The 26198-nt window shown below is 42.1% G+C and overlaps 1 protein-coding gene across 1 annotated transcript; it reads left to right on the plus strand.

Annotated features, from left to right (window-relative positions):
• Nucleotides 1–177: 177 nt before the first annotated feature.
• ncapg2 (non-SMC condensin II complex, subunit G2) lies at nucleotides 178–25918 on the plus strand. The gene is made up of 27 exons (XM_034150563.1): nucleotides 178–242; nucleotides 455–570; nucleotides 1389–1595; nucleotides 1749–1863; nucleotides 1953–2110; nucleotides 2319–2453; nucleotides 2920–3014; nucleotides 3541–3697; nucleotides 3841–3933; nucleotides 4011–4139; nucleotides 5488–5667; nucleotides 5755–5907; nucleotides 6504–6726; nucleotides 7866–7963; nucleotides 10100–10270; nucleotides 10354–10424; nucleotides 11588–11741; nucleotides 12077–12253; nucleotides 12664–12777; nucleotides 13004–13165; nucleotides 13984–14083; nucleotides 15070–15278; nucleotides 16587–16721; nucleotides 18256–18359; nucleotides 20568–20671; nucleotides 25395–25485; nucleotides 25584–25918. The coding sequence occupies exons 2-27, from the start codon at nucleotides 493–495 to the stop codon at nucleotides 25633–25635; spliced, it is 3465 nt and encodes a 1154-aa protein (XP_034006454.1). The 5' UTR covers nucleotides 178–242; nucleotides 455–492; the 3' UTR covers nucleotides 25636–25918.
• Nucleotides 25919–26198: the final 280 nt, after the last annotated feature.

Consider the following 26198-nt stretch of genomic DNA (forward strand, 5'->3'; position numbering starts at 1 on the left):
TTTTTGTTGGAAAAGGTAGTTAATTATTTTTCCAGGATGAGGCGGCCATGCAACGTTTGGATGCCAACCGCCTCTAAAAACCATCAAAAGAACAAGAACTACAGAATAGGACGTAGAACTACAATTTACGTCAGCGTCACAGCGTCAGTAAAAGTCATGACGCGTTTTATCCGAATTTGCGCGGGCTCTTATGGCAGGCTGTCGTTCAGCGGCTGTCGGATCACAGAATTATTAATAAAAAGGTAATTGTAGACGCTTTTGGATCATATGTCATACTTTTTAATAATCGTAATACACTTTAACATAAGGAGCAACGATTAGAATCATATAAAGTCGTGTAAAAATAAGTATTTTAACGCTGAATTCTAGCTGAGCCGTTTGTTTTGATTCTGTCGCTGGTGTTGTGATGCTTGTTTCGTTAGCATTTAGCTGCTCTTCTGTGTGTTTATTGCAGGAATATTCGTGTTTCACGTCTTTTGGAGAACCACAAACATGTCGAAGCGAGAGGCTTTTCTGGAGTCCTGCTGTACGGAGAATGTGGACGAGTTCCTCCGCTTTATTCAGCTTCATGTGAGTAACTTCATATAACCTCCATATAAACTACATCAGAAAGGTCCCGGATGTAACCTAGGTTAATGTCATACTTGTATACTTTACTTAAGTACTGAACTTCACATGAATATTTACATTTAATGCTACTTAGTACTTCTACTCCACTATATTTCAGACGTGAATAATGCACTTTTTAATCCACTGCATTTATTTTAACACTCATAGTTACTATAAATAGACATGACATGCTGATATGGTAAAATCCACATATCATGCTAACTATTTAGAAAATAGCACAATTAACTGCAGCCTCAAATGACAGAAATACTCAGTAATACGTGAAGGTTTTTACTGTTTTGCTAACGTATAACCTGCAGGGCTACATGACTGCATCTAAACTGGAAACTAAATGCACAAAACAATAAGTTGCGAAGTAGTACAGAGACAATTTGTGAAGAATTTCTGCAAATATTGTTGTTTAATTCATTGTCTAATGTATATTATACGTTAACATTACATATATAGAGCCCGAAGTTAGTTAATGAGTTAGTTAAGGGATCAAAAGTACCCAAATAAGTAAATAAAGCACATACAATCTAGCAGCTATTTCAATGTGTATTTTACTCAATAGTTTTCAAAAGTGTATCAAATGTATTGTTTTAAGTCGTATATACTAGGAATAAAAAGTCCTATTCTAGTCACAGATCTAGTGTTTAGTGTCTCGTTCATCTGAGTGTCGCCATTATATTTATTAAAATTGAATAACTGTCATAAAAGCCAATTTCCTTCCGGGATAATTAAAGTATTTCTGATTTTGATTCTGATTTTCTGAGCAGAGGAACAAGACGGAGCCCTTCGATGTGGAGGAAGTTCTGCAGGAGATGAACAGAGACCAGAGGCAGACGCTGTGGGGGAAACTGTCCTCTCTTCTTCAGGACGTTCTGCAGGAGGGGAGGAGAGAGGAAGGGAGGGAGGAAAGGAGAGAGGAGGGAAGGGAGGAGGCCATGGAGGTGGCCATGGAGGTGGAGGCAGCTGCAGACCCCGTGAGTTCACTGTAGTTTATGCACCGTTTATGTTCTCGCATGAACTCAAATCTGATGTTCTGCTGCTTTTTTTAGCTCTGAAGTTCAGCATTACTAAGCGTTTTGGTTCCTAAAAACTTGGTTAACATCCAGTTTTCTTCCCTGTTCTTGCAGAATCATGTGAGGTCTGTAGTGGGCGGTGTTACTCTGGTGGCTGCTGAGTCCCTAAAGGTTCTGCAGGACGGAGAAACCTACAGTTCTCTTCTGGAAATCATCCACAGGCTGCATGGTAAGAGTCCTTTCTAATTCCTCCTCCTGTCTTCAGACGGATTGTTATTTTTCCCCAACAGTTCATATTTATCTGTGTGATTCTCTCAGATATGTTGGAGCTGCAGCCGGTCTCTGAAGCTCCGCTGCAGGTCCAGATCCTCAGACTGTGTGACGCCTGGTGGAAGAAAGATCTGAAGGAGAAGGAAACGTTCGGTCGCAGCGCTATGATCATCGCTCTGACGAAAAGCTTAGATCTGAAGAAGCCGGTCAGTATTAGGACACCTTTCTGAACATTAAAGCATGGAAACACGCCACTCATAAAGTCTAAGATCACACAGTCTGTCGTAGAGCTTATTGACTACATTAGACATTATTAAAAAGGCTTTGTGGAAGATATTACACTCATTTAGATTCAAGGGGAGCATCGTTCTTGGACAGTTCTAGTTTTTATTTGAAATGCTTCTGTGTGTTCAGGGTACAGAGATCCAGAGAGTGTGTAGTCTCCGGGAGGTTCTCCTGGGTCTGGATTACACGTCAGAAGACAACAAGCAGGTGATGGATCTGTTGCTGAAGTGCTTCCAGCACCCGGCTTTCCTCCGGAACGACGACGTGAGTTCACTTTCTGTTCCAGTGTGTGTGTGTGTGTGTTCAGTGTTTGACGATGTGTGTGTGTGTCCTCAGTGTTGTGTGTGTGTGTGTGTGTGTGTGTGTGTGTGTGTGTGTGTGTGTGTGTGTGTGTGTGTGTGTGTGTGTGTGTGTGTGTGTGTGTGTGTGTGTGTGTGTGTGTGTGTGTGTGTGTGTGTGTGTGTGTGTGTGTGTGTGTGTGTGTGTGTGTGTGTGTGTGTGGTGTGTGTGTGTGTGTGTGTGTGTGTGTAGTGTGTGATGTGTGTGTGTGTGTGTGTGTGTGTGTGTGTGTGTGTGTGTGTGTGTGTGTGTGTGTGTTGTGTGTGTGTGCTGTGTGTGTGTGTGTGTGTGTGTGTGTGTGTGTGTGTGTGTGTGTGTGTGTGTGTGTGTGTGTGTGTGTGTGTGTGTGGTGTTTGACGATGTGTGACGATGTGTGTGTGTTTCCTCTCAGGGAAAACGCTTCCTGGTGTTTCTCTTCAGCTGGAACATCAACTTAATCTCGGTCATCCACGGCACCATCAAGAACCAGCTGGAGTTCTTGAGCATGTGAGTCACTCTCAGAGGTGGGAAGTAGTGGAGAACAAATACTGCGTTACTGTACTTAAGTACATGTTTCTGGTATCAGTACTTTACTCCACTACTTATTTTTCTGACCACTTTTTACTTTGACTTCTTACATTTTGAACACAAATACCTGTACTTTCTACTTCTTACATGTTGAACACAAATACCTGTACTTTCTACTTCTTACATGTTGAACCCAAATACCTGTACTTTCTACTTCTTACATGTTGAACCCAAATACCTGTACTTTCTACTTCTTACATGTTGAACACAAATACCTGTACTTTCTACTTCTTACATGTTGAACCCAAATACCTGTACTTTCTACTTCTTACATTTTGAACCCAAATACCTGTACTTTCTACTTCTTACATGTTGAACACAAATACCTGTACTTTCTACTTCTTACATTTTGAACCCAAATACCTGTACTTTCTACTTCTTACATGTTGAACACAAATACCTGTACTTTCTACTTCTTACATTTTCCAATCGTCGTTCTGTGCAGGGTGGTAACGGCTCATATCGCTGAGATCTACTTCAGAGCGTGGAAGAAAGCCGGCGGTGATTTCCTGGAGAAGATGGAGAGCTCCTGCGTTCAGGATTTAATGCAGAACGCCATCTTACTCCACAGATCCTCTCCTGTCTACGGCAAAGTCCGAAAGGTCAGTCTTTCTGTTTGTGTGTACGGAGAGATCGAAATACCGTTTCCCACAATCCCGAATACAGAAATATATAAAAATATGTATACAGTTTATGTGACATGACATTAAATGTTTTCACAGAATAATATGTGTGTTCTCTGCAGATCGTGAGCTACTTCCACTCGAGGAAAGGCCGTCCCAAAGTGGACAAGATGCTCTCCAATCTCTACAAGCCCATTCTGTGGAAAGCTCTCAGTGTACGCATCAACGTTTATTTACCTTTCTGTTCTTTTTAGTTTTGTTTTCAAGACTCATTTCTGTTTGATTTCTTCAGGCGCCAAACTTCGAGGTGCGAGCGAACGCCACGTTGCTTTTCACCGAAGCTTTCCCGGTGCTTGACATGGAAAGTGGCAACAAGACGAGCACAGACGAGGCCATTCAGAAGCAGCTGGACACGGTCATGGTGAGAGCTTTTTAAAAAACGCTTTATTTGAGAGGAAACTGGTTTTTGAAGTAAAAGCACAGAAAACATTAAAAAAAAGCCAAATATTCTGCTCCCTGATGTTAGATTTGAAGTGTGTTTTCTAGGTATTAGCATGTTGTTGCAGACTATCACATGTCACAATAATCCGTTATATTTTCATCCTTACTGATAAATAAGGCACTATACTTTGCGTTCTATATAATAAATGAACTTGCTTTTGTGTTAACATCACTGACTAGTACTAGACTAGGTGGATTTAATCTAATTACTATTAGATCTGGCCCGCCGGTATATTGCACGCACACCTTCACTCCATCCTGAGGGTCTCCTCAGCTCAGAGCCTGACCCCAAACATTGATGAACTTGCACCCAAGATGAGATGCCAAGTATCTGAGCTAGCATCACAGAGCAGCACACTGAGTTTACATGGATGTTTCCTTCTGCACTTTCTCTCACGACAACAGGGCATGTTTGGTTTGTTCTTTGAGGGAAAGTGTTTTCTTGAAGCTGTTGTTGGCCTGAGGAAAAATGTAATCATAAGAAATGACTCTGGAGAAGCTGCAGATTGAGCCATAAGAAATGAATGCAACTGATTATTTAATGTTTAATGTTGTTTTTATAGGCAATCATTTAAGCTTTGTTAGTTCCAGGTTTAATAACATCGGTTGCTGAAACCCTAATACATGCATTTGTCACCTCCCGCTTGGACTACTGCAATGGTCTCCTGTTCGGGGTTCCCAAAAAAACCCTGGACAGGCTCCAGTGTGTCCAAAACTGTGTTGCTAGGGTACTCACACACACAAAGCCATGGCAGCACATCACTCCCACCCTCATCCACCTCCACTGGCTGCCGGTCAAGTCCCGTATATCTTACAAAGTCCTCCTCCTCACCTACAAGTCCCTCCAAGCCCTTGCCCCCCAGTACCTATCGGACATCCTTCACCCACATGCCCCACCCCGGAACCTGCGGTCCTCAGACTCTGGCCTGCTCACCATCCTCCGCACCAAACTGCGAACCTTCGGGGACAGAGCCTTCAGTGTGGCAGCCCCCACCCTCTGGAACGCTCTCCCTGCGGAGATTCGCCACATCCCCACACTCGACGCCTTCAAAAGGGCCCTCAAGACCCAATAAGTTCATTTCAATAAGTTCTGCAATAAACATTGAACCAGTCCGGCCCTCGACTAGTACCCATTTTTTAATGTTGGCCCACTGTGTATTTGAGTTTGACACCCCTGCTTTACATGCACAAAAACCTACACAGAAAACACAATAAATCCTCTTGAATTCAAACTAACCTCTAATGAAACCCTCCCCTCTCCTCCTCAGGTGCTCCTGGATGATCCTCACCCCACAGTTCGCTCCAACGCCATCTTAGGAGTGTGTAAGATCCTGGCTAAATACTGGGAGCTGCTTCCTGCCGCCATTATCACCGACTTCCTGAAGAAGCTTGTGATGGAGCTGGCGTTCGATTCGAGCTCTCCTGACGTCCGCTGCTCCGTCTTCAAGGTAAATAATCAAAGTAAATATTAGACGGATAAACTTGGCAAGATTTTGAGTTTTTGCATGTTTTGAATGACTCTTTGTTTCCCTCAGTGTCTCATCATCGTGCTGGACAACAGCCTCAGCCATCCCATCCTGGAGAAGCTGCTCCCGACTCTGAAATACAGTTTGCACGACAACTCGGAGAAAGTCCGCATCGCTTTCCTCGACATGCTCATTAAAGTGAAGGCTGTGCGAGCTGCTAAGGTACCGTCTCCTCTCTTAGTTCTGGTCCGTGTGCAGCATGGATCATCTTCTCTGTCTCCTCTCTTAGTTCTGGTCCGTGTGCAGCATGGATCATCTTCTCTGTCTCCTCTCTTAGTTCTGGTCTGTGTGCAGCATGGATCATCTTCTCTGTCTCCTCTCTTAGTTCTGGTCCGTGTGCAGCATGGATCATCTTCTCTGTCTCCTCTCTTAGTTCTGGTCCGTGTGCAGCATGGATCATCTTCTCTGTCTCCTCTCTTAGTTCTGGTCCGTGTGCAGCATGGATCATCTTCTCTGTCTCCTCTCTTAGTTCTGGTCTGTGTGCAGCATGGATCATCTTCTCCGTCTCCTCTCTTAGTTCTGGTCCGTGTGCAGCATGGATCATCTTCTCTGTCTCCTCTCTTAGTTCTGGTCCGTGTGCAGCATGGATCATCTTCTCTGTCTCCTCTCTTAGTTCTGGTCCGTGTGCAGCATGGATCATCTTCTCTGTCTCCTCTCTTAGTTCTGGTCCGTGTGCAGCATGGATCATCTTCTCTGTCTCCTCTCTTAGTTCTGGTCCGTGTGCAGCATGGATCATCTTCTCTGTCTCCTCTCTGTAGTTCTGGTCCGTGTGCAGCATGGATCATCTTCTCGCTCGCCTCGCCATTGCCTCGTTCTCCGCGTCGAAGCGCATCGTGGATCTACTTTTCAAGTCCTTCTTCCCCGTGAACGAGTCGGATAAGGAGTGGTGCGGCCGCTGCATCACACTCATCCAGATGAACCCCGCCGCCGCCAGGAAGTTCTACACACACACACACAAACACACCGCGCCCACCAACATCAGTAAGTGTGTGTGTGTGTGTGTTTTAACCCAACAAGCAATAATAAACACAGTTCAAATAAGAAACAGGACAAATCAACGTTTTTAGGCCTTAAAATTAAATTAAAAGAGTCTGAATGAATCCACTTATTATTGACATTATTACTAAGAAAGAAAAGGCATAGATTGTAATGCTAAAAAATGATAAATAAAGTTGAAAGAAGAAAAATATAAAGCAGTATTCAATGTTCAGATTAGCTAAGACCCACATCAGGTGTGTGTGTGTGTGTGACTGTGTGTCTGTCTGACTGTGTCTGTGTGACTGTCTGTGTGACTGTCTGTGTGACTGTGTCTGTGTGTCTGTGTGACTGTGTGACTGTGACTGTGACTGTGTCTGTGTGACTGTCTGTGTGTGACTGTCTGTGTGACTGTCTGTGTGACTGTGTCTGTGTGTCTGTGTGACTGTGACTGTGACTGTGTCTGTGTGACTGTCTGTGTGTGTGACTGTGACTGTGTGTCTGTCTGACTGTGTCTGTGTGACTGTCTGTGTGACTGTGTGTGACTGTGTCTGTGTGACTGTGTCTGTGTGACTGTCTGTGTGTGTGACTGTGTGTGTGACTGTGTCTGTGTGACTGTCTGTGTGACTGTGACTGTGTCTGTGTGACTGTGTCTGTGTGACTGTCTCTGTGTCTGTGTGTGTGTGACTGTCTGTGTGTCTGTGTGACTGTCTGTGTGTGACTGTGTGACTGTGTGTGTGACTGTGTGTGACTGTGTGACTGTGTGTGTGACTGTCTGTGTGTGTGTGTGACTGTGTGACTGTGTGACTGTGTGTGTCTGTGTGTGACTGTGTCTGTGTGACTGTCTGTGTGACTGTGTGTGTGACTGTGTGTGTCTGTGTTATTGTTCTAGCAAAGGGATTTTTTAAATTTGTTTTGAAAGGAATGCTCACGTTCATATTGATGTATTTTAATAAATGTTAACTTGGGCCATTACGTGACTATTTGTGTGGGGGGGGGCCTGACTTTTTTTGTATGTATACAATATCATGTTTTTTTTATTACTGCACATATTTTATTCTATTTCTATTTCATTCTGATCCAGCAGAATCTGAGTTAAATACAAAGTGTAAGTTCTTGATGTTGTGTTTTGTCTCCTCTTCCAGTAAAGCTGATGTTGGCGATTCGCCGCATTCTGAACTCTTGCATCCAGACCCAAGGCGACCTGTCTGAGATCAACGACAGCAACAAGGAGAACAGCGCAGTAAGAAACATCAAGGAGGACACCTTAAGACACGATACACGGAAACAGACATTAAACATAACATATTCAAGATGCTTTAACGTGCATTTGACTTGGGATTTAACTTTGTATTTAATTTGAGGATTGATTGGTACACAGAACAGTTCTTAAATCTAATTTATATACTTTTATTACGATATATCTCCACAAAAATCCACTTTGAGAACTATTTTCAGTCGTCAAAATGTTTAAAATGGACTAAAATCTGTAAGAAACACTCCCAAATCTCGCGTTGTCATCACTGAGCTATGTACATTTAAGATGTTCTTTCTAAAGAGAAGGAACAAGTAATCCAATTTCAGAATCTTCAGGTGTCGATCGATTCATTGATTAGTTGTTTCCTCTCGTTTTATCAAACACGCATTCAACGACCGCAATCTGTGTCGTCTCACATTTGAAAAGTCTTTGCGTGTCGATCGATTAACTCACTCATTTCATTTCTCATTTCATTTTAAGATACACATCTAACGAGTCTTAAAGTAGTGTGTTGTCATCTTAATGTAGTGGCACTTTTTAAGTTAATTACATTTTGAAGGTGACGTGTTGAAAGAGCGCATGGTTGTTTAGATGGCTTGAAATATGAGCGATCATATTAAGAGCTTCAGATACAGGAAACACTACAACAGCATAGTGGAGTGCATATATTGTGTTTCACTAAATCAAACATCGCCCCAAGGCCTTTTTAGATCTAAATGGCAAGTTCAGAACTCAGTAGGCCTACATGTGAAGCTGATTTAACCATCAACATCATTTCATTTGATTTAAAGGGGACCTATCATGCAAAATGCACTTGTGTACGTCTTTTCTACATGAATATGTGTCCCCGGTGTTCCAGGGAACTCACCAAGTGTCAGAAAACACAACCCTCTCTATTTTCCTCCATACCCAAATCTCTAAAAAAGGGGCTGCAACGGATCTGATAAAAACTGATCCAGATTTGAACACTGTCCTGACGTCAGGACGGTGGCGCTACGGCTATTGGGCCAACTCCACCAATCAGGAGGAGACAGCCACGGCCATTGCCGTTCGAAAGCGCTGGAGACGCTGTAGTACATATGCCAGGCCAGTAGATGGTGCTGTTCTCACTGAATCAGCCCTTGCTAAAACAGATCTAAGAAATTGTCAAATTGAGCGAAATGAGGCATGGCTAAAATGCATGATCTGTTTGGTATTTTGAAAAAAAAAAAGTATAAATATGCCTTATATAGGTATGGTCCTACACTATATTATTATAATAGAGCATGATAGGTCCACTTTAATGTAGGTGAAAGGATCTAATCATTCACGCAGAGATGCAATCAATGACAGGAGTTGTCACGACAGTAGCTAGTAGGTGGGTTCGAAACCCGAGCCCGCCGAAGTTTTCAGGCAATGTCTTCCCCTCTATCTCTCAATGTAACGCCCTCTCTGGAATAAAGGATAGATTACTTTTTAACATTATACTCAAAGGGCCAGTAAATATCACCCCGGGGCCGGGTTCAGCCAATTGAATGGTCCTGACGTACAACGACCTCCACAACTTCTGTAGTCCTATTCAGCCACTTGGTAACAACCATCGTTTTTCAGACACGTCAACTCTTCAGAAATCACCAGTGGGGTCACTGCTGATGTGTTTAATGTCGTAGAACAAAACGTGATCCGTCTCTTCAATGCGTCTCAACCACAGACCTTATTTCAGATATCTTCCTAAATCCTATGGAGAGATTGCATTGCTTTTTTGTCGAGGGAACAGGAAGTGGTCAAATGCTAACTTACTTCCGGGTTTTAGGACGCGTCACTGTGGCACTCTATATAACCTGTCATTTACTTATCTATCTAAATAGTTATCGCCGCAATAAACCGTATTTAATTGTGTCTTAATGTACATTATTTAATTTCATATTCTGTTCTTGTACATATCATATTCTATTTACATTTGCACTATTTTGTATTTTTGTATTTCATTATATATGTTGCCTTGTTGGAGGAGTTTTTCATCTCCATATCTGCACTGCACTGTAGCTGCTGTGCAAATGACAATAAAGCCTTGAAATTGAAATATATCTGAGTTGAAATCATGCATTGTGTGTGTGAGTTAACTGGAGCATTGTATCCCAGCAGGCGGAGCCTCTGTTGGGGAAGGACAGGGCCGTGGTGTCCGGCCTGCTGGAGGTTGTGGTGATTCTGTGGAGGAGTGTGGAGAAAAACCTGAAACAAAACCAAGAGGCGAAGAAATACACATTCGCCAAGTTTGGAAATGTCATCTCTAAGTATTTCCACGCCTTTGATGTACGTCTACTAACTCTCATGTGATTTATTAAGACTTGAAGTGTTTCCTCCATGAGTAAATTGTATTTTATTTGTATTTACAGGATGAACGATGCACCGTTCCTCTCATCCAAATGGCCTCTTTAATGCCTCCTGCTGCAGTGCCAACATTCAGGTAATAATAATAATGCATTTTATTTATAGAGCGCCTTTCTAGAAACTCAGACACTTTACAGACTTCAAATTCATTAAAACGACACTTAAAATATATAAAAATCAACATTAATTACAGATTAAAAGCAGGTCTGAAGGTACATTTCACATCTTTTGTTACACGGTTTTTATTTTGTTTATTTAATGCACAATTAAAACTACACAAACATAACAGATGTTGCAAGAAGAAGCAGAAAACCCACTGGGTGTGCATCTACTCCACATAAATAAGGTAATCTACAAACAAATAACGTGAATTCAATAGCAACGACAAACAAATAAGTTAATACAAATTGGATATCAAACACACAGGGAAAAGCAGCTACAAAACAGCCGATAAATGTGGCGTTTTTTGTACGATTTGATTGAGGAACAGTGTTTTGTCAGTTTGAAAAAGTCTGTTTTCTGTTGTTCCCGTTAGTGTTTACTCTCTCTAACGTCCAGCGCTCTGTCTTTTAACCCATTTCCAACTGTCTGTTCTGCCTAGCAACAGTCAGATAGCGAAAAATAACAGACCCTCTGAAATGTCCAAATCGACCAATCAGAATCGAGTATTTACCAAGGCCGTGAAATACCGTATTGACGCGAATATAAGACGACTCTGATAATAAGACGACCCCTCTTTCAAGACTCATTTTTGGAAAAATACCTTTGCGGACCGGACTGCTCTTCTCTGACTTTTTGCATTTTTAAAGCGGTCTTTTTGGGCTCTCCATCTTCTAACGTGACTCTCAGAAACACCATATTTCTTTGCTGCTCGACAGATGTTTGATGACTTCGTTGATCACCATTATCTTAAAATTGACGTCGTAACTTCTCTTGTTTATTAACTCGCCTACTTTTGATCCACTGTGTTGGAGTTGGTCTCTGTGTCTCTCCATCTCTCTCTCTCCTGTTGAAGTGTTACTTTAAGACCTCTCTTGGGGGAACGCTCGTTTGGCGCCATCTGGTGGTGTGACTGTGTAATTACATCGAAAAGTCGAGACCCCAAATATAAGACGACCCCTCTTTCTCAGATTGTTTTCTAGGAATAAAACCCGTCTTATATTCGGGTCAATACGGTAATAGTAGATCTCCTCTCACTCTCTGTGTCGCTGTCTAACCTGTCCTGATATCTGTTTCCAGCTGTGGCGTTTTATCCAGATTGAGGAAGATGGAGTCTGGAGTGACGAGTGCAAACTTCAGCCAGCTGTTAGACTGCATGTGCGGCTGGGGCCAGGCTGCAGACGTCCTTGAACTCGTCACCAATTGGCTCTCTGAGGCCCTGCCACAACAACCGGTCAGTGAACGCAACACCAACACTGACTGGAGTTATACTCAGAGATGTGAAAGTACACACATCCTTTACTCAAGTAGAAGTACAGATACTCGTGTTTAAAAATACTCTGGTGAAAGTAGAAGTACTGAATAAACTTCTTTACTCAAGTGAAAGTAAAGAGGCTTTGAAATGTACTTCAGTAAAAAGTACCCATAACTAGCAGCTGTTTTAAAGAGTACCTGACCTCCCTTTATATTAATAGAACAATAATGTCATTGTTAGCTAATGAATGTTTCCATGCTGAACAACGGCAACATGACAACGTTTTCATTGGTCCCTCTTTTGTTTCACTTCAGGACAAGGGGAACGTGAAGAGGAAGAAGGTTCAGATCATGGAAAAGATCGAGAGTAAACCGGATCTGGCGCTCGATTATCTGGAATATCTTTTCACTCACTCTTCAACTCGAGAGAAAGTTCTGGATCTGGATCAGAGAAAACTGACGCAGCTTCACACAGTGCTGGAGAACTGGAGGGTGAGGACTCTTTAAAGTAGAGACACTACATACTGATACACACCTGAACATCAGCAGGAGAGGACTCTTTAAAGTAGAGACACTACATACTGATATACACCTGAACATCAGCAGGAGAGGACTCTTTAAAGTAGAGACACTACATACTGATATACACCTGAACATCAGCAGGAGTGGACTCTTTAAAGTAGAGACACTACATACTGATATACACCTGAACATCAGCAGGAGAGGACTCTTTAAAGTAGAGACACTACATACTGATATACACCTGAACATCAGCAGGAGAGGACTCTTTAAAGTAGAGACACTACATACTGATATACACCTGAACATCAGCAGGAGAGGACTCTTTAAAGTAGAGACAGTACATACTGATATACACCTGAACATAATGTTTTTGTGTCCAGTCGGTGCTCTTTTCTCACCTCAGCTCTACAGCAAACGATAAAAGTCCCAGCGTGGAAATCGCTCTCAAAGTCTTCACGTACCACGGCCGACTCGGAGCACATCTGCAGCAAAAAGTGAGTTCCTCGTTCTGCACAGATAGAGAACTACTTTAAGAAAACTATAATAACATTAAAAAAATATGGTAAATTATAGCCGTATTTAACTGAAGGGAGGAATGACATCTGATCCTTTTTGTGACCCAGTTACTTTCTGTTTACCACCCAAAGCTTTACAGTTAGTTTATCTTCTTGTAAAGTACAAAATCATGTAAAAAAAATAAGAGATTTTTGTTTTTTTTAGTCCCCAGACGGTCGAGAATACCTGTTGTCTCTGGAAAATGTTGCAGCCTGGATCGCTGAGGAGGTGCTACCCTTCCTCACTATACCCAACACAGATGGTGATGAAGAGGAGCAGGAGGAAGAAGGGGGGAAATCTCCACTGCTGGCAGCACAGATTACTGAGGTGTGTGTGTGTGTGTGTGTGTGTGTGTGTGTGTGTGTGTGTGTGTGTGTGTGTGTGTGTGTGTGTGTGTGTGTGTGTGTGTGTGTGTGTGTGTGTGTGTGTGTGTGTGTGTGTGTGTGTGTGTGTGTGTGTGTGTGTGTGTGTGTGTGTGTGTGTGTGTGTGTGTGTGTGTGTGTGTGTGTGTGTGTGTGTGTGTGTGTGTGTGTGTGTGTGTGTGTGTGTGTGTGTGGTGTGTGTGTGTGTGTGTGTGTGTGTGTGTGTGTGTGTGTGTGTGTGTGTGTGTGTGTGTGTGTGTGTGTGTGTGTGTGAGCGTGTGTGTGGGAGCGTGTGTGTGTGTGTGTGGGGCAGCACTTTTCTGTTGTCCATAAACCACAATTATTGTTGAATTGATTGTATTATCTGTGTATTCTTTTGTACCCTAAACTAGATGGTAGCTGCTAATAATGTTTTGGAGTAAGTGAATTCACGTGAAAATCAATCCATGAGAGGTGATTTCTCTGCAAGCAAATCAATCGATTGTTCCTGCAACTTGACATTTTTGCATCTTCAATTGAAATTAAATCACACGGTTATCCACAAAATTACGATTTCCACTGCAGGACTTTCAGTTCTTGGTGGATTCAGACTCTTCTACATCCTCACACTGACATTGCTCTGCAGCCTGTCACTACCTGCACGCTGAAATCAAATGTTATTTCCATGTCTTAGTTGTTAAAGAGTTGGCAGCTCATGCAGGCCAGCCGTAACAAACTACATGTCGCTCCTCGAAGACTTCATTTCAAGGGTTTTTAAATTCATTTCTTATCATTTTTCCCCAGAGCTTCCTGACGTTGTGCCGGGACGTTTTACTCGTGGGTTTGGGCGACGAGATGTTCAAAGGTCTAATCCTCCACTTGTGCTCGCTCACCCTCCTCTCTGGTGAGTGAACACTGCATTTATCACTAAAATAAACCACAGAAGCGTTAATATCCCTTAAAATAATCTTTCTTTACTTACTGTTTCCAGAGGCGGGTTACCTTTAACATGTTATCTTAAAGGTCCCATGTCATGGCCATTTCTACTGATCATATTTCCATTGTTGAGGTCTACTAGAATAAATGTATACTGTTCAATGTTCCAAACTCACATTGGTTTCTCATACAGCATCTCTGTATAGTATGTGTATTCACTCTCTGTCCTACACGCCTTGTTGGAGCTCCTGCCCCCCCCCCCCTCCCTGTGAGCCCACTGTGCTCTGATTGGTCAGCTCGCCCACTCTGTTCTGATGAGTCCACCACCGTTACAGCGGAACATCAGTGATTATGTTTTACAATGGCGTTTGTTAGCAACCAGGAAATGACACCAGTAATGACAAACGGATGAGAATGCTGCGTGGGGTCTGGGTGCCGTGTTGGCGGGACGCTGCGGGGCTCGCTGCTCCGCCCTTTGAGGCTCGAGGAGCGGACAGTGTGAGCTGGATTAATTGGGGTCGTTTCCAGGTTGCTGCGTGGGGTCTGCGAGACACCGCGAAACCCACCTGAACTCAGCCTGCAGACCGTTTACATGCAGAAAAAGCTTCATAACACACAAGGGGACGGGTGATAACCGGAAAAGCATGACATGGGACCTTTAAGGATTCCAGTCCTGTATGTTGCGTGTTTTTATTTGATTGTATTTACTTGTTTAAAATGAAATTTGTCTTTAGGTTGACATTTACAGAAATGTTAATTAATGTGCACTGTCCGGAATAAATAAAATCAATAATATCAATAAAATCAATTAAATTAATAAAATTAATAAAATCAACAATATCAATAATATCAATAAAATAAAATAAATAAAATAAAATAAATTAAAATAAATAAATTAAATTAAATTAAATTAAATAATCTTTGTTTATCTGAACTAACCTCTTGTGTTTCCAGAGGCGGGTTACCTGTGCATTCCTGCAGTGCTTCTGATTCTAAAGGAGATTGCAGACAGCTACTCACCTGAAGACAAGCAACAGGAAGAGGAGGGGGGGAAAGAGGAAGATGCCACCGCTGTGATTCTGGGTGTCGTGGCCAACATCTTCCAGAAAATCATCGAGCTGCTGTCTCGTCGAGTCAGGAAGGAACCAGAGGAGGGGAGACAGGTGTGTGACGTTTTAACCCCTGCTGTGTTTATGTACAGACGCCCTGTTCTGCTTTTTGGGGTGTTTTTAAAGGTGTGTGTGTGCATTTAAATTAGGGCTGCACGATTTGGGGGAAAAATCTAATTGGGATTTTTCTGACAGATATTACAATTCCATTTGCGATATTTGTTTTTAAGCGACCCAACAGAAGTTTTTTGTAAAATGCGGCCATATCTCCGGCTAGGAAGGTCGTATCAAAGTGCTCCCGTCTCTAGCACCCCGAGCTACGAGTGAAAGAACTAAACTTACTTGAAACTTCCGTTGGGTTGCTTTAAAGTCAAGCTTCAGTTTCAGATTCACCCTGTAATAGAAACATGTGATGGAGCGTTACTAACCTGACTCAGGTGGTTTCACCGAACCATCAGGAAAGCTCCATTGGAAGCCATTTGGAAAAGTATTTCAAAAACACTTGGCAGGTGATTGGATCAATCTGTCTATCACCTTCTATCATGGGCCACTTCTGATTGGTTACAGGGTTCTTACGGTCATTTAAAAACCTGGAAAAGTCATGGAAATTCAAAATGCAAATTCCAGGCCCTGGAAAAGTTATGGAAAACAATATTTTTCCCAAAGTTTTGGAAAAGTCATGGAAATGTAACAAGTTGCATCAAATATAATTTATATTTTAGCTAATCGCCGAAATAGTAAAACTATAATGGTAAATACTGTATGGTTTAGTAATGAAACATAAAATGGCATTTAACTGTCGAGGTGTTTTGCTGGTGAGAGATTTCAGTTGCTTTAGTGTGTAGAAGCTAGTAAGCCTACTGGATTTGTTTTAGATAGGCACGACATGTTTCATATGCAGACCTTATTTTCCTGTTCCATGTTCAAATAAACCATTTTCAGTGGTACCGCTGAGTACTTTTTTTGGTCATGGAAAATTAGGTAAAGGTCATGGAAAAGTCATTGAAAATCATTGGTGAAAAAGTGTATGAACCCTGTGGTTAACAATGGCTGGTACATGTGGAGCACAGCACTTCTGATTGGTTAACAATGGCTGGTACATGTGGAGCACAGCACTTCTGATTGGTTAACAATGGCTGGTACATGTGGAGCACAGCACTTCTGATTGGTGTGGATGACTGACACACAAGAAGAACAAAACAAAAAAGTTTAAAAAAATCGCAGGCTTTGCGATTTAAAATCGATAAATCAGTTCAGCCCTAATGTAAATGGTCCGCAAATTCCTTGTAAATTCAGATTTCTTTGCTCCATTTGACTTATTTAGACTTTTCTTCCCATTTTAATCTCTCTCTTTTCTCCCAGTTGTGTCAGTCAGCGATCCCCGGCCTCAGTAACTTCCTCCAGGTCGCTCAAACGTGGGACAAACCCCCCCTCAGCGGCGTCTTCTCCACTCTGTTCGCCGTCATCATCGTGGAGAAAAGACATCTGCTGCAGAAGGTACGAGACTTCATCTTTCACCGATATCTCACAAGACCAGAGAGGGCAGAAGTACATCCTTTACTCGAGTAGAAGTACAGATACCAGATCAGCCAACGTGACCGAACTAAATCTGAGAAGCTTAACCCTTCATTTCCTCCCGTTAGATTCAAAATGAGCTATAAAGTCTCTCCTGTTATGAAGACGTCTTATTGAAAATGCCCTGAAGATGTAACATGTTATTGATTGAGTACCAGAGACTTTCTAATGTGATTACTTTGCACACCGCACACTTACTCATAGCTGGTGACAAATCAATGACCCGAAATTAGTTACATGACCTGTTCTTGCTCTGGTTTTGGGTATTTGGCGTCAAACGATGGCAGCTGACAGGCAGGGTGTAATCCTGCTAGTAATCTCTATTGTTTCTATGTGTGACCGTAATCCAGGGATTACAAAAGTACACACATCCTTTACTCAAGTAGAAGTACAGATACTTAAAAATACTCTGGTGAAAGTAGAAGTACTGACTAAACTTCTTTACTCAAGTAAAAGTAAAGAGGCTTTGAAATGTACTTCAGTAAAAAGTACCCATAACTAGCAGCTGTTTTAAAGAGTACCTGACCTCCCTTTATATGAATAGAACAATAATGTCATTGTTAGCTAATGAATGTTTCCATGCTGAACAACGGCAACATGACAACGTTTTCATTGGTCCCTCTTCTTTAGAGAAGACCAGGAAATGATGGATACACGGATCGTGTTCAAATCAATAGGCACGCAATGACTCTAAATAATAATGATCACGCCACCAAACACACATTCAAACTAAAGGAACCAGCCTGTTTGGGAAATGTGAGAAGTAGAAAGTACAGGTATTTGTGTTCAACATGTAAGAAGTAGAAAGTACAGGTATTTGTGTTCAACATGTGAGAAGTAGAAAGTACAGGTATTTGTGTTCAACATGTAAGAAGTAGAAAGTACAGGTATTTGTGTTCAACATGTAAGAAGTAGAAAGTACAGGTATTTGTGTTCAACATGTAAGAAGTAGAAAGTACAGGTATTTGGGTTCAACATGTAAGAAGTAGAAAGTACAGGTATTTGGGTTCAACATGTAAGAAGTAGAAAGTACAGGTATTTGTGTTCAACATGTAAGAAGTAGAAATTACAGGTATTTGTGTTCAACATGTAAGAAGTAGAAAGTACAGGTATTTGGGTTCAACATGTAAGAAGTAGAAAGTACAGGTATTTGTGTTCAACATGTAAGAAGTAGAAATTACAGGTATTTGTGTTCAACATGTAAGAAGTAGAAAGTACAGGTATTTGGGTTCAACATGTAAGAAGTAGAAAGTACAGGTATTTGTGTTCAACATGTAAGAAGTAGAAAGTACAGGTATTTGTGTTCAACATGTAAGAAGTCAAAGTAAAAAGTCGTCGTGGAGTAAAGTACTGATACCAGAAGAATGTACTGAACGAAGTATTTGTACTCCACTACTTCCCCCCTCTGCACAAGACTATGATGAGCCATTGAATTAAAGGTCTCTTATTTTGAAAGGTCACCCTTCCTGAGGAGGTGGTCACTCCGGAGTCAGTGGAGGACATGCCTCCTCTGTCCAGCGCCCTGCTGTCCGTCATCCTCAAATTACCGTCACTCACCAGGTAAAAACTCTCCTCTCAGCTTTCTGTCATATTTTCTGTGCTTTCAGAGAGGATGGCCTTCTCCTCTGTTGTGTTTCTTGGACTATGTGTTGTTGTGGAATAATTTGCCCTGCTGTCCTCCTTCGCCCTCTGACGCAGATGCTCCAACCTTGATCAGCCGCTATCTCCCTTAAGGAGGGGCTGCCCTAGCAAGTTGTTGTTGTTACCAGTTTGTGACCGGGCAGCTCTCGGTCAGAGATAGTTGTTGTTGTGGGACACCTGGAACACATCCTTCTCGGGGTGTAGATGACCTCGAGCCATAGGCGACAACAAATGTGATTCAGTGTCCTCAGCTGTTTAGTCTATCTATTGAAGAATGTTGATTATTACACTCTGAACTAGTTAAACCCTGGAGCTACAGGAGGGCTCTTCAGAATTGATGGTGGCATCTCAACCGTGTGGTCAGACCGTGGCCCGTGACATGTCTTGTGAATTCTCCGGCCGAAGCTCCAAATAAACCGTCAGTGTTTGCCATCAAAGCTCCAGCTCTCCTCGTGTCTCTCTGAGTCCTGACTCCATCAAAGCTCCAGCTCTCCTCGTGTCTCTCTGAGTCCTGACTCCATCAAAGCTCCAGCTCTCCTCGTGTCTCTCTGAGTCCTGACTCCATCAAAGCTCCAGCTCTCCTCGTGTCTCTTTGAGTCCTGACTCCATCAAAGCTCCAGCTCTCCTCGTCTCTCTCTGAGTCCTGACTCCATCAAAGCTCCAGCTCTCCTCGTGTCTCTCTGAGTCCTGACTCCATCAAAGCTCCAGCTCTCCTCGTGTCTCTCTCTGAGTCCTGACTCCATCAAAGCTCCAGCTCTCCTCGTGTCTCTCTGAGTCCTGACTCCATCAAAGCTCCAGCTCTCCTCGTGTCTCTCTGAGTCCTGACTCCATCAAAGCTCCAGCTCTCCTCGTGTCTCTCTGAGTCCTGACTCCATCAAAGCTCCAGCTCTCCTCGTGTCTCTCTCTGAGTCCTGACTCCATCAGAGCTCCAGCTCTCCTCGTGTCTCTCTGAGTCCTGACTCCATCAAAGCTCCAGCTCTCCTCGTGTCTCTCTGAGTCCTGACTCCATCAAAGCTCCATCTCTCCTCGTGTCTCTCTGAGTCCTGACTCCATCAAAGCTCCAGCTCTCCTCGTGTCTCTCTGAGTCCTGACTCCATCAAAGCTCCAGCTCTCCTCGTGTCTCTCTGAGTCCTGACTCCATCAAAGCTCCAGCTCTCCTCGTGTCTCTCTCTGAGTCCTGACTCCATCAAAGCTCCAGCTCTCCTCGTGTCTCTTTGAGTCCTGACTCCATCAAAGCTCCAGCTCTCCTCGTGTCTCTCTGAGTCCTGACTCCATCAAAGCTCCAGCTCTCATCGTGTCTCTCTCCGAGTCCTGACTCCATCAAAGCTCCAGCTCTCCTCGTGTCTCTCTGAGTCCTGACTCCATCAAAGCTCCAGCTCTCCTCGTGTCTCTCTGAGTCCTGACTCCATCAAAGCTCCAGCTCTCCTCGTGTCTCTCTCTGAGTCCTGACTCCATCAGAGCTCCAGCTCTCCTCGTGTCTCTCTGAGTCCTGACTCCATCAAAGCTCCAGCTCTCCTCGTGTCTCTCTGAGTCCTGACTCCATCAAAGCTCCATCTCTCCTCGTGTCTCTCTGAGTCCTGACTCCATCAAAGCTCCAGCTCTCCTCGTGTCTCTCTGAGTCCTGACTCCATCAAAGCTCCAGCTCTCCTCGTGTCTCTCTGAGTCCTGACTCCATCAAAGCTCCAGCTCTCCTCGTGTCTCTCTCTGAGTCCTGACTCCATCAAAGCTCCAGCTCTCCTCGTGTCTCTTTGAGTCCTGACTCCATCAAAGCTCCAGCTCTCCTCGTGTCTCTCTGAGTCCTGACTCCATCAAAGCTCCAGCTCTCATCGTGTCTCTCTCCGAGTCCTGACTCCATCAAAGCTCCAGCTCTCCTCGTGTCTCTCTGAGTCCTGACTCCATCAGAGCTCCAGCTCTCCTCGTGTCTCTCTGAGTCCTGACTCCATCAAAGCTCCAGCTCTCCTCGTGTCTCTCTGAGTCCTGACTCCATCAAAGCTCCAGCTCTCCTCGTGTCTCTCTGAGTAGTGTCACAGAAACACTTAACAGCCTTATTTCCGATCTCTCTGTCTGTTCACACAAACTGAAAGATTGACAATAAAGTTGACTTTGACTTATTTGTTGTTTTTTAAGGTCATTTTTGGCCGAAGTCAGCTCCTCTTTTGAGTCTGAGGCCGTCTTCAGCAGTCTGAGCGAACTGGCTGCTGTTCTGCACATCTTATCCATCATCAGACACAGTGAGTAGACATCTTATCCATCATCAGACACAGTGAGTAGACATCTTATCCATCATCAGACACAGTGAGTAGACATCTTATCCATCATCAGACACAGTGAGTAGACGTGATATTAAAAGTTGAGAGAGAAGAAATTAGGTTAAAAGACAGAGAGCTGGACGTCCGACAAATAAACAGAAGAAGACAGAAGACAAAGTAAACACTAAAGGGAACAGTAGAAGACAAAGTAAACACTAAAGGGAACAGTAGAAGACAAAGTAAACACTAAAGGGAACAGCAGAAGACAAAGTAAACACTAAAGGGAACAGCAGAAGACAAAGGGAACACTAAAGGGAACAGCAGAAGACAAAGTAAACATTAAAGGGAACAGTAGAAGACAAAGTAAACACTAAAGGGAACAGTAGAAGACACAGGGAACACTAAAGGGAACAGTAGAAGACAAAGTAAACACTAAAGGGAACAGTAGAAGACAAAGTAAACACTAAAGGGAACAGTAGAAGACACAGGGAACACTAAAGGGAACAGCAGCAGACAAAGTAAACACTAAAGGGAACAGTAGAAGACAAAGTAAACACTAAAGGGAACAGTAGAAGACAAAGGGAACACTAAAGGGAACAGAAGACAAAGTAAACACTAAAGGGAACAGCAGAAGACAAAGGGAACACTAAAGGGAACAGCAGAAGACAAAGTAAACATTTAAGGGAACAGCAGAAGACAAAGGGAACACTAAAGGGAACAGCAGAAGACAAAGTAAACATTAAAGGGAACAGTAGAAGACAAAGGGAACACTAAAGGGAACAGTAGAAGACAAAGTAAACACTAAAGGGAACAGTAGAAGACAAAGTAAACACTAAAGGGAACAGTAGAAGACAAAGGGAACACTAAAGGGAACAGAAGACAAAGTAAACACTAAAGGGAACAGCAGAAGACAAATGGAACACTAAACGGAACAGCAAAAGACAAAGTAAACACTAAAGGGAACAGCAGAAGACAAAGTAAACACTAAAGGGAACAGCAGAAGACAAAGGGAACACTAAAGGGAACAGCAGAAGACAAAGTAAACATTAAAGGGAACAGTAGAAGACAAAGGGAACACTAAAGGGAACAGTAGAAGACAAAGTAAACACTAAAGGGAACAGTAGAAGACAAAGTAAACACTAAAGGGAACAGTAGAAGACAAAGGGAACACTAAAGGGAACAGTAGAAGACAAAGTAAACACTAAAGGGAACAGTAGAAGACAAAGTAAACACTAAAGGGAACAGTAGAAGACAAAGTAAACACTAAAGGGAACAGTAGAAGACAAAGGGAACACTAAAGGGAACAGAAGACAAAGTAAACACTAAAGGGAACAGCAGAAGACAAAGGGAACACTAAAGGGAACAGCAGAAGACAAAGTAAACACTAAAGGGAACAGCAGAAGACAAAGGGAACACTAAAGGGAACAGTAGAAGACAAAGGGAACACTAAAGGGAACAGTAGAAGACAAAGTAAACATTAAAGGGAACAGTAGAAGACAAAGGGAACACTAAAGGGAACAGTAGAAGACACAGTAAACACTAAAGGGAACAGTAGAAGACACAGTAAACACTAAAGGGAACAGTAGAAGACAAAGTAAACACTAAAGGGAACAGCAGAAGACAAAGTAAACACTAAAGGGAACAGCAGAAGACAAAGTAAACACTAAAGGGAACAGCAGAAGACAAAGGGAACACTAAAGGGAACAGAAGACAAAGTAAACACTAAAGGGAACAGCAGAAGACAAATGGAACACTAAAGGGAACAGCAAAAGACAAAGTAAACACTAAAGGGAACAGCAGAAGACAAAGTAAACACTAAAGGGAACAGCAGAAGACAAAGGGAACACTAAAGGGAACAGCAGAAGACAAAGTAAACATTAAAGGGAACAGTAGAAGACAAAGGGAACACTAAAGGGAACAGTAGAAGACAAAGTAAACACTAAAGGGAACAGCAGAAGACAAAGGGAACACTAAAGGGAACAGCAGAAGACAAAGTAAACACTAAAGGGAACAGCAGAAGACAAAGGGAACACTAAAGGGAACAGTAGAAGACAAAGGGAACACTAAAGGGAACAGTAGAAGACAAAGTAAACATTAAAGGGAACAGTAGAAGACAAAGGGAACACTAAAGGGAACAGTAGAAGACACAGTAAACACTAAAGGGAACAGTAGAAGACAAAGTAAACACTAAAGGGAACAGTAGAAGACAAAGTAAACACTAAAGGGAACAGTAGAAGACACAGTAAACACTAAAGGGAACAGTAGAAGACAAAGTAAACACTAAAGGGAACAGTAGAAGACAAAGTAAACACTAAAGGGAACAGCAGAAGACAAAGGGAACACTAAAGGGAACAGTAGAAGACAAAGTAAACACTAAAGGGAACAGTAGAAGACAAAGTAAACACTAAAGGGAACAGCAGAAGACAAAGTAAACACTAAAGGGAACAGCAGAAGACAAAGGGAACACTAAAGGGAACAGCAGAAGACAAAGTAAACACTAAAGGGAACAGCAGAAGACAAAGGGAACACTAAAGGGAACAGTAGAAGACACAGTAAACACTAAAGGGAACAGTAGAAGACAAAGTAAACACTAAAGGGAACAGTAGAAGACAAAGTAAACACTAAAGGGAACAGTAGAAGACACAGTAAACACTAAAGGGAACAGTAGAAGACAAAGTAAACACTAAAGGGAACAGTAGAAGACAAAGTAAACACTAAAGGGAACAGTAGAAGACAAAGGGAACACTAAAGGGAACCGTAGAAGACAAAGTAAACACTAAAGGGAACAGTAGAAGACAAAGTAAACACTAAAGGGAACAGTAGAAGACACAGTAAACACTAAAGGGAACAGTAGAAGACAAAGTAAACACTAAAGGGAACAGTAGAAGACAAAGTAAACACTAAAGGGAACAGTAGAAGACAAAGGGAACACTAAAGGGAACAGTAGAAGACAAAGTAAACACTAAAGGGAACAGTAGAAGACAAAGTGAACACTAAAGGGAACAGCAGAAGACAAAGTAAACACTAAAGGGAACAGCAGAAGACAAAGGCAACACTAAAGGGAACAGCAGAAGACAAAGGCAACACTAAAGGGAACAGCAGAAGACAAAGTAAACACTAAAGGGAACAGCAGAAGACAAAGGGAACACTAAAGGGAACAGCAGAAGACAAAGTAAACATTAAAGGGAACAGTAGAAGACAAAGTAAACACTAAAGGGAACAGTAGAAGACACAGGGAACACTAAAGGGAACAGTAGAAGACAAAGTAAACACTAAAGGGAACAGTAGAAGACACAGGGAACACTAAAGGGAACAGCAGCAGACAAAGTAAACACTAAAGGGAACAGCAGAAGACAAAGTAAACACTAAAGGGAACAGCAGAAGACAAAGGCAACACTAAAGGGAACAGCAGAAGACAAAGTAAACACTAAAGGGAACAGCAGAAGACAAAGGGAACACTAAAGGGAACAGCAGAAGACAAAGTAAACATTAAAGGGAACAGTAGAAGACAAAGTAAACACTAAAGGGAACAGTAGAAGACACAGGGAACACTAAAGGGAACAGTAGAAGACAAAGTAAACACTAAAGGGAACAGTAGAAGACACAGGGAACACTAAAGGGAACAGCAGCAGACAAAGTAAACACTAAAGGGAACAGTAGAAGACAAAGTAAACACTAAAGGGAACAGTAGAAGACAAAGTAAACACTAAAGGGAACAGTAGAAGACAAAGGGAACACTAAAGGGAACAGAAGACAAAGTAAACACTAAAGGGAACAGCAGAAGACAAAGGGAACACTAAAGGGAACAGCAGAAGACAAAGTAAACATTTAAGGGAACAGCAGAAGACAAAGGGAACACTAAAGGGAACAGCAGAAGACAAAGTAAACATTAAAGGGAACAGTAGAAGACAAAGGGAACACTAAAGGGAACAGTAGAAGACAAAGTAAACACTAAAGGGAACAGTAGAAGACAAAGTAAACACTCAAGGGAACAGCAGAAGACATAGTAAACACTCAAGGGAACAGTAGAAGACATAGTAAACACTAAAGGGAACAGTAGAAGACATAGTAAACACTAAAGGGAACATCAGAAGACATAGTAAACACTCAAGGGAACAGCAGAAGACATAGTAAACACTCAAGGGAACAGTAGAAGACATAGTAAACACTCAAGGGAACAGTAGAAGACATAGTAAACACTCAAGGGAACAGTAGAAGACATAGTAAACACTCAAGGGAACAGCAGAAGACATAGTAAACACTCAAGGGAACAGTAGAAGACATAGTAAACACTCAAGGGAACAGTAGAAGACAAAGGGAACAGTAGAAGACATAGTAATCACTAAAGGGAACAGTAGAAGACATAGTAAACACTCAAGGGAACAGCAGAAGACAAAGGGAACAGTAGAAGACATAGTAAACACTAAAGGGAACAGTAGAAGACATAGTAAACACTAAAGGGAACAGCAGAAGACAAAGGGAACAGTAGAAGACATAGTAAACACTAAAGGGAACAGTAGAAGACAAAGGGAACACTAAAGGGAACAGCAGAAGACAAGGTAAACACTAAAGGGAACAGTAAAAGAAAGACTGTTGAGCAACTAGTACAACATCCCTTTCCTCTGGGTGTAAACAAAGTATTTTGATTCTCAGATCAGAGGTTTTTCTTTCTGAGGTAAATCAGTATATTATTGATCTCTTTCAGCCGGTCAGTGTAAAGCCAGTCTGAAGATGGCCACCTCTTCTGTGCAGCAGCAGCTTCACTCGCACGCCGTCACGTCCACAGACATCCAGAGGTGAGGAAACAACATATTTATAACGTCTAATATCAGATCATCTGTGGATAAATATGTGCTCTAAGTAACGACTGACCTTTCCTCCCCTCCTCTCACAGGGTTATCTATGAATCTTCTGTGAAGACCTTGAATGAGATCCTGGATTTATAAATGGATGTATTTGAAATGTAATCCCTGCTTCAGGTTTGTATTTGTGGAAGCGTGTAATCAGAAAAAGAGACGTCTCACGAGACCTTTGTATATTTATCTCTCGCTGGCACTTTTCACATCTTTGATCATGTTAGAAATATGGTGTAATCTTCTGAAAGCTTGCTCTCTTTGCTCCAAAACCATTTTATTATGATATACATATATTTTTCTCATGTTACACTTCCTGTTTTCTGTCAGCTGTCACTTCTGATCAGAATAAAACTCAAAGTATTGTTCAACGATACCATGATGGTTATTTGTTTCTCAGATTGTTTGCCAATTTATATCTTAGCAGTTAATCCTCTTGTTTACGAATGTACACATTGTTTTGCAGGATTTTGTTATAAATGCTATTACCAATAGCAGAAAAGAGGATATTATTAAAGTAAATGAGAAAATAAACTTCAAACACACTGTAGGAGTACAGGGTAGAAAACATTCTTTAATCTTTTCATCATTATTCTTTTAGAGCTTTTTATTCATGTGTGAATTTGGAAGCGTTTTCATTTGTAAAAATATTGATC

This window comes from Trematomus bernacchii, unplaced genomic scaffold (genome assembly GCF_902827165.1).
Source record: "Trematomus bernacchii unplaced genomic scaffold, fTreBer1.1, whole genome shotgun sequence".
Taxonomy (NCBI): domain Eukaryota; kingdom Metazoa; phylum Chordata; class Actinopteri; order Perciformes; family Nototheniidae; genus Trematomus; species Trematomus bernacchii.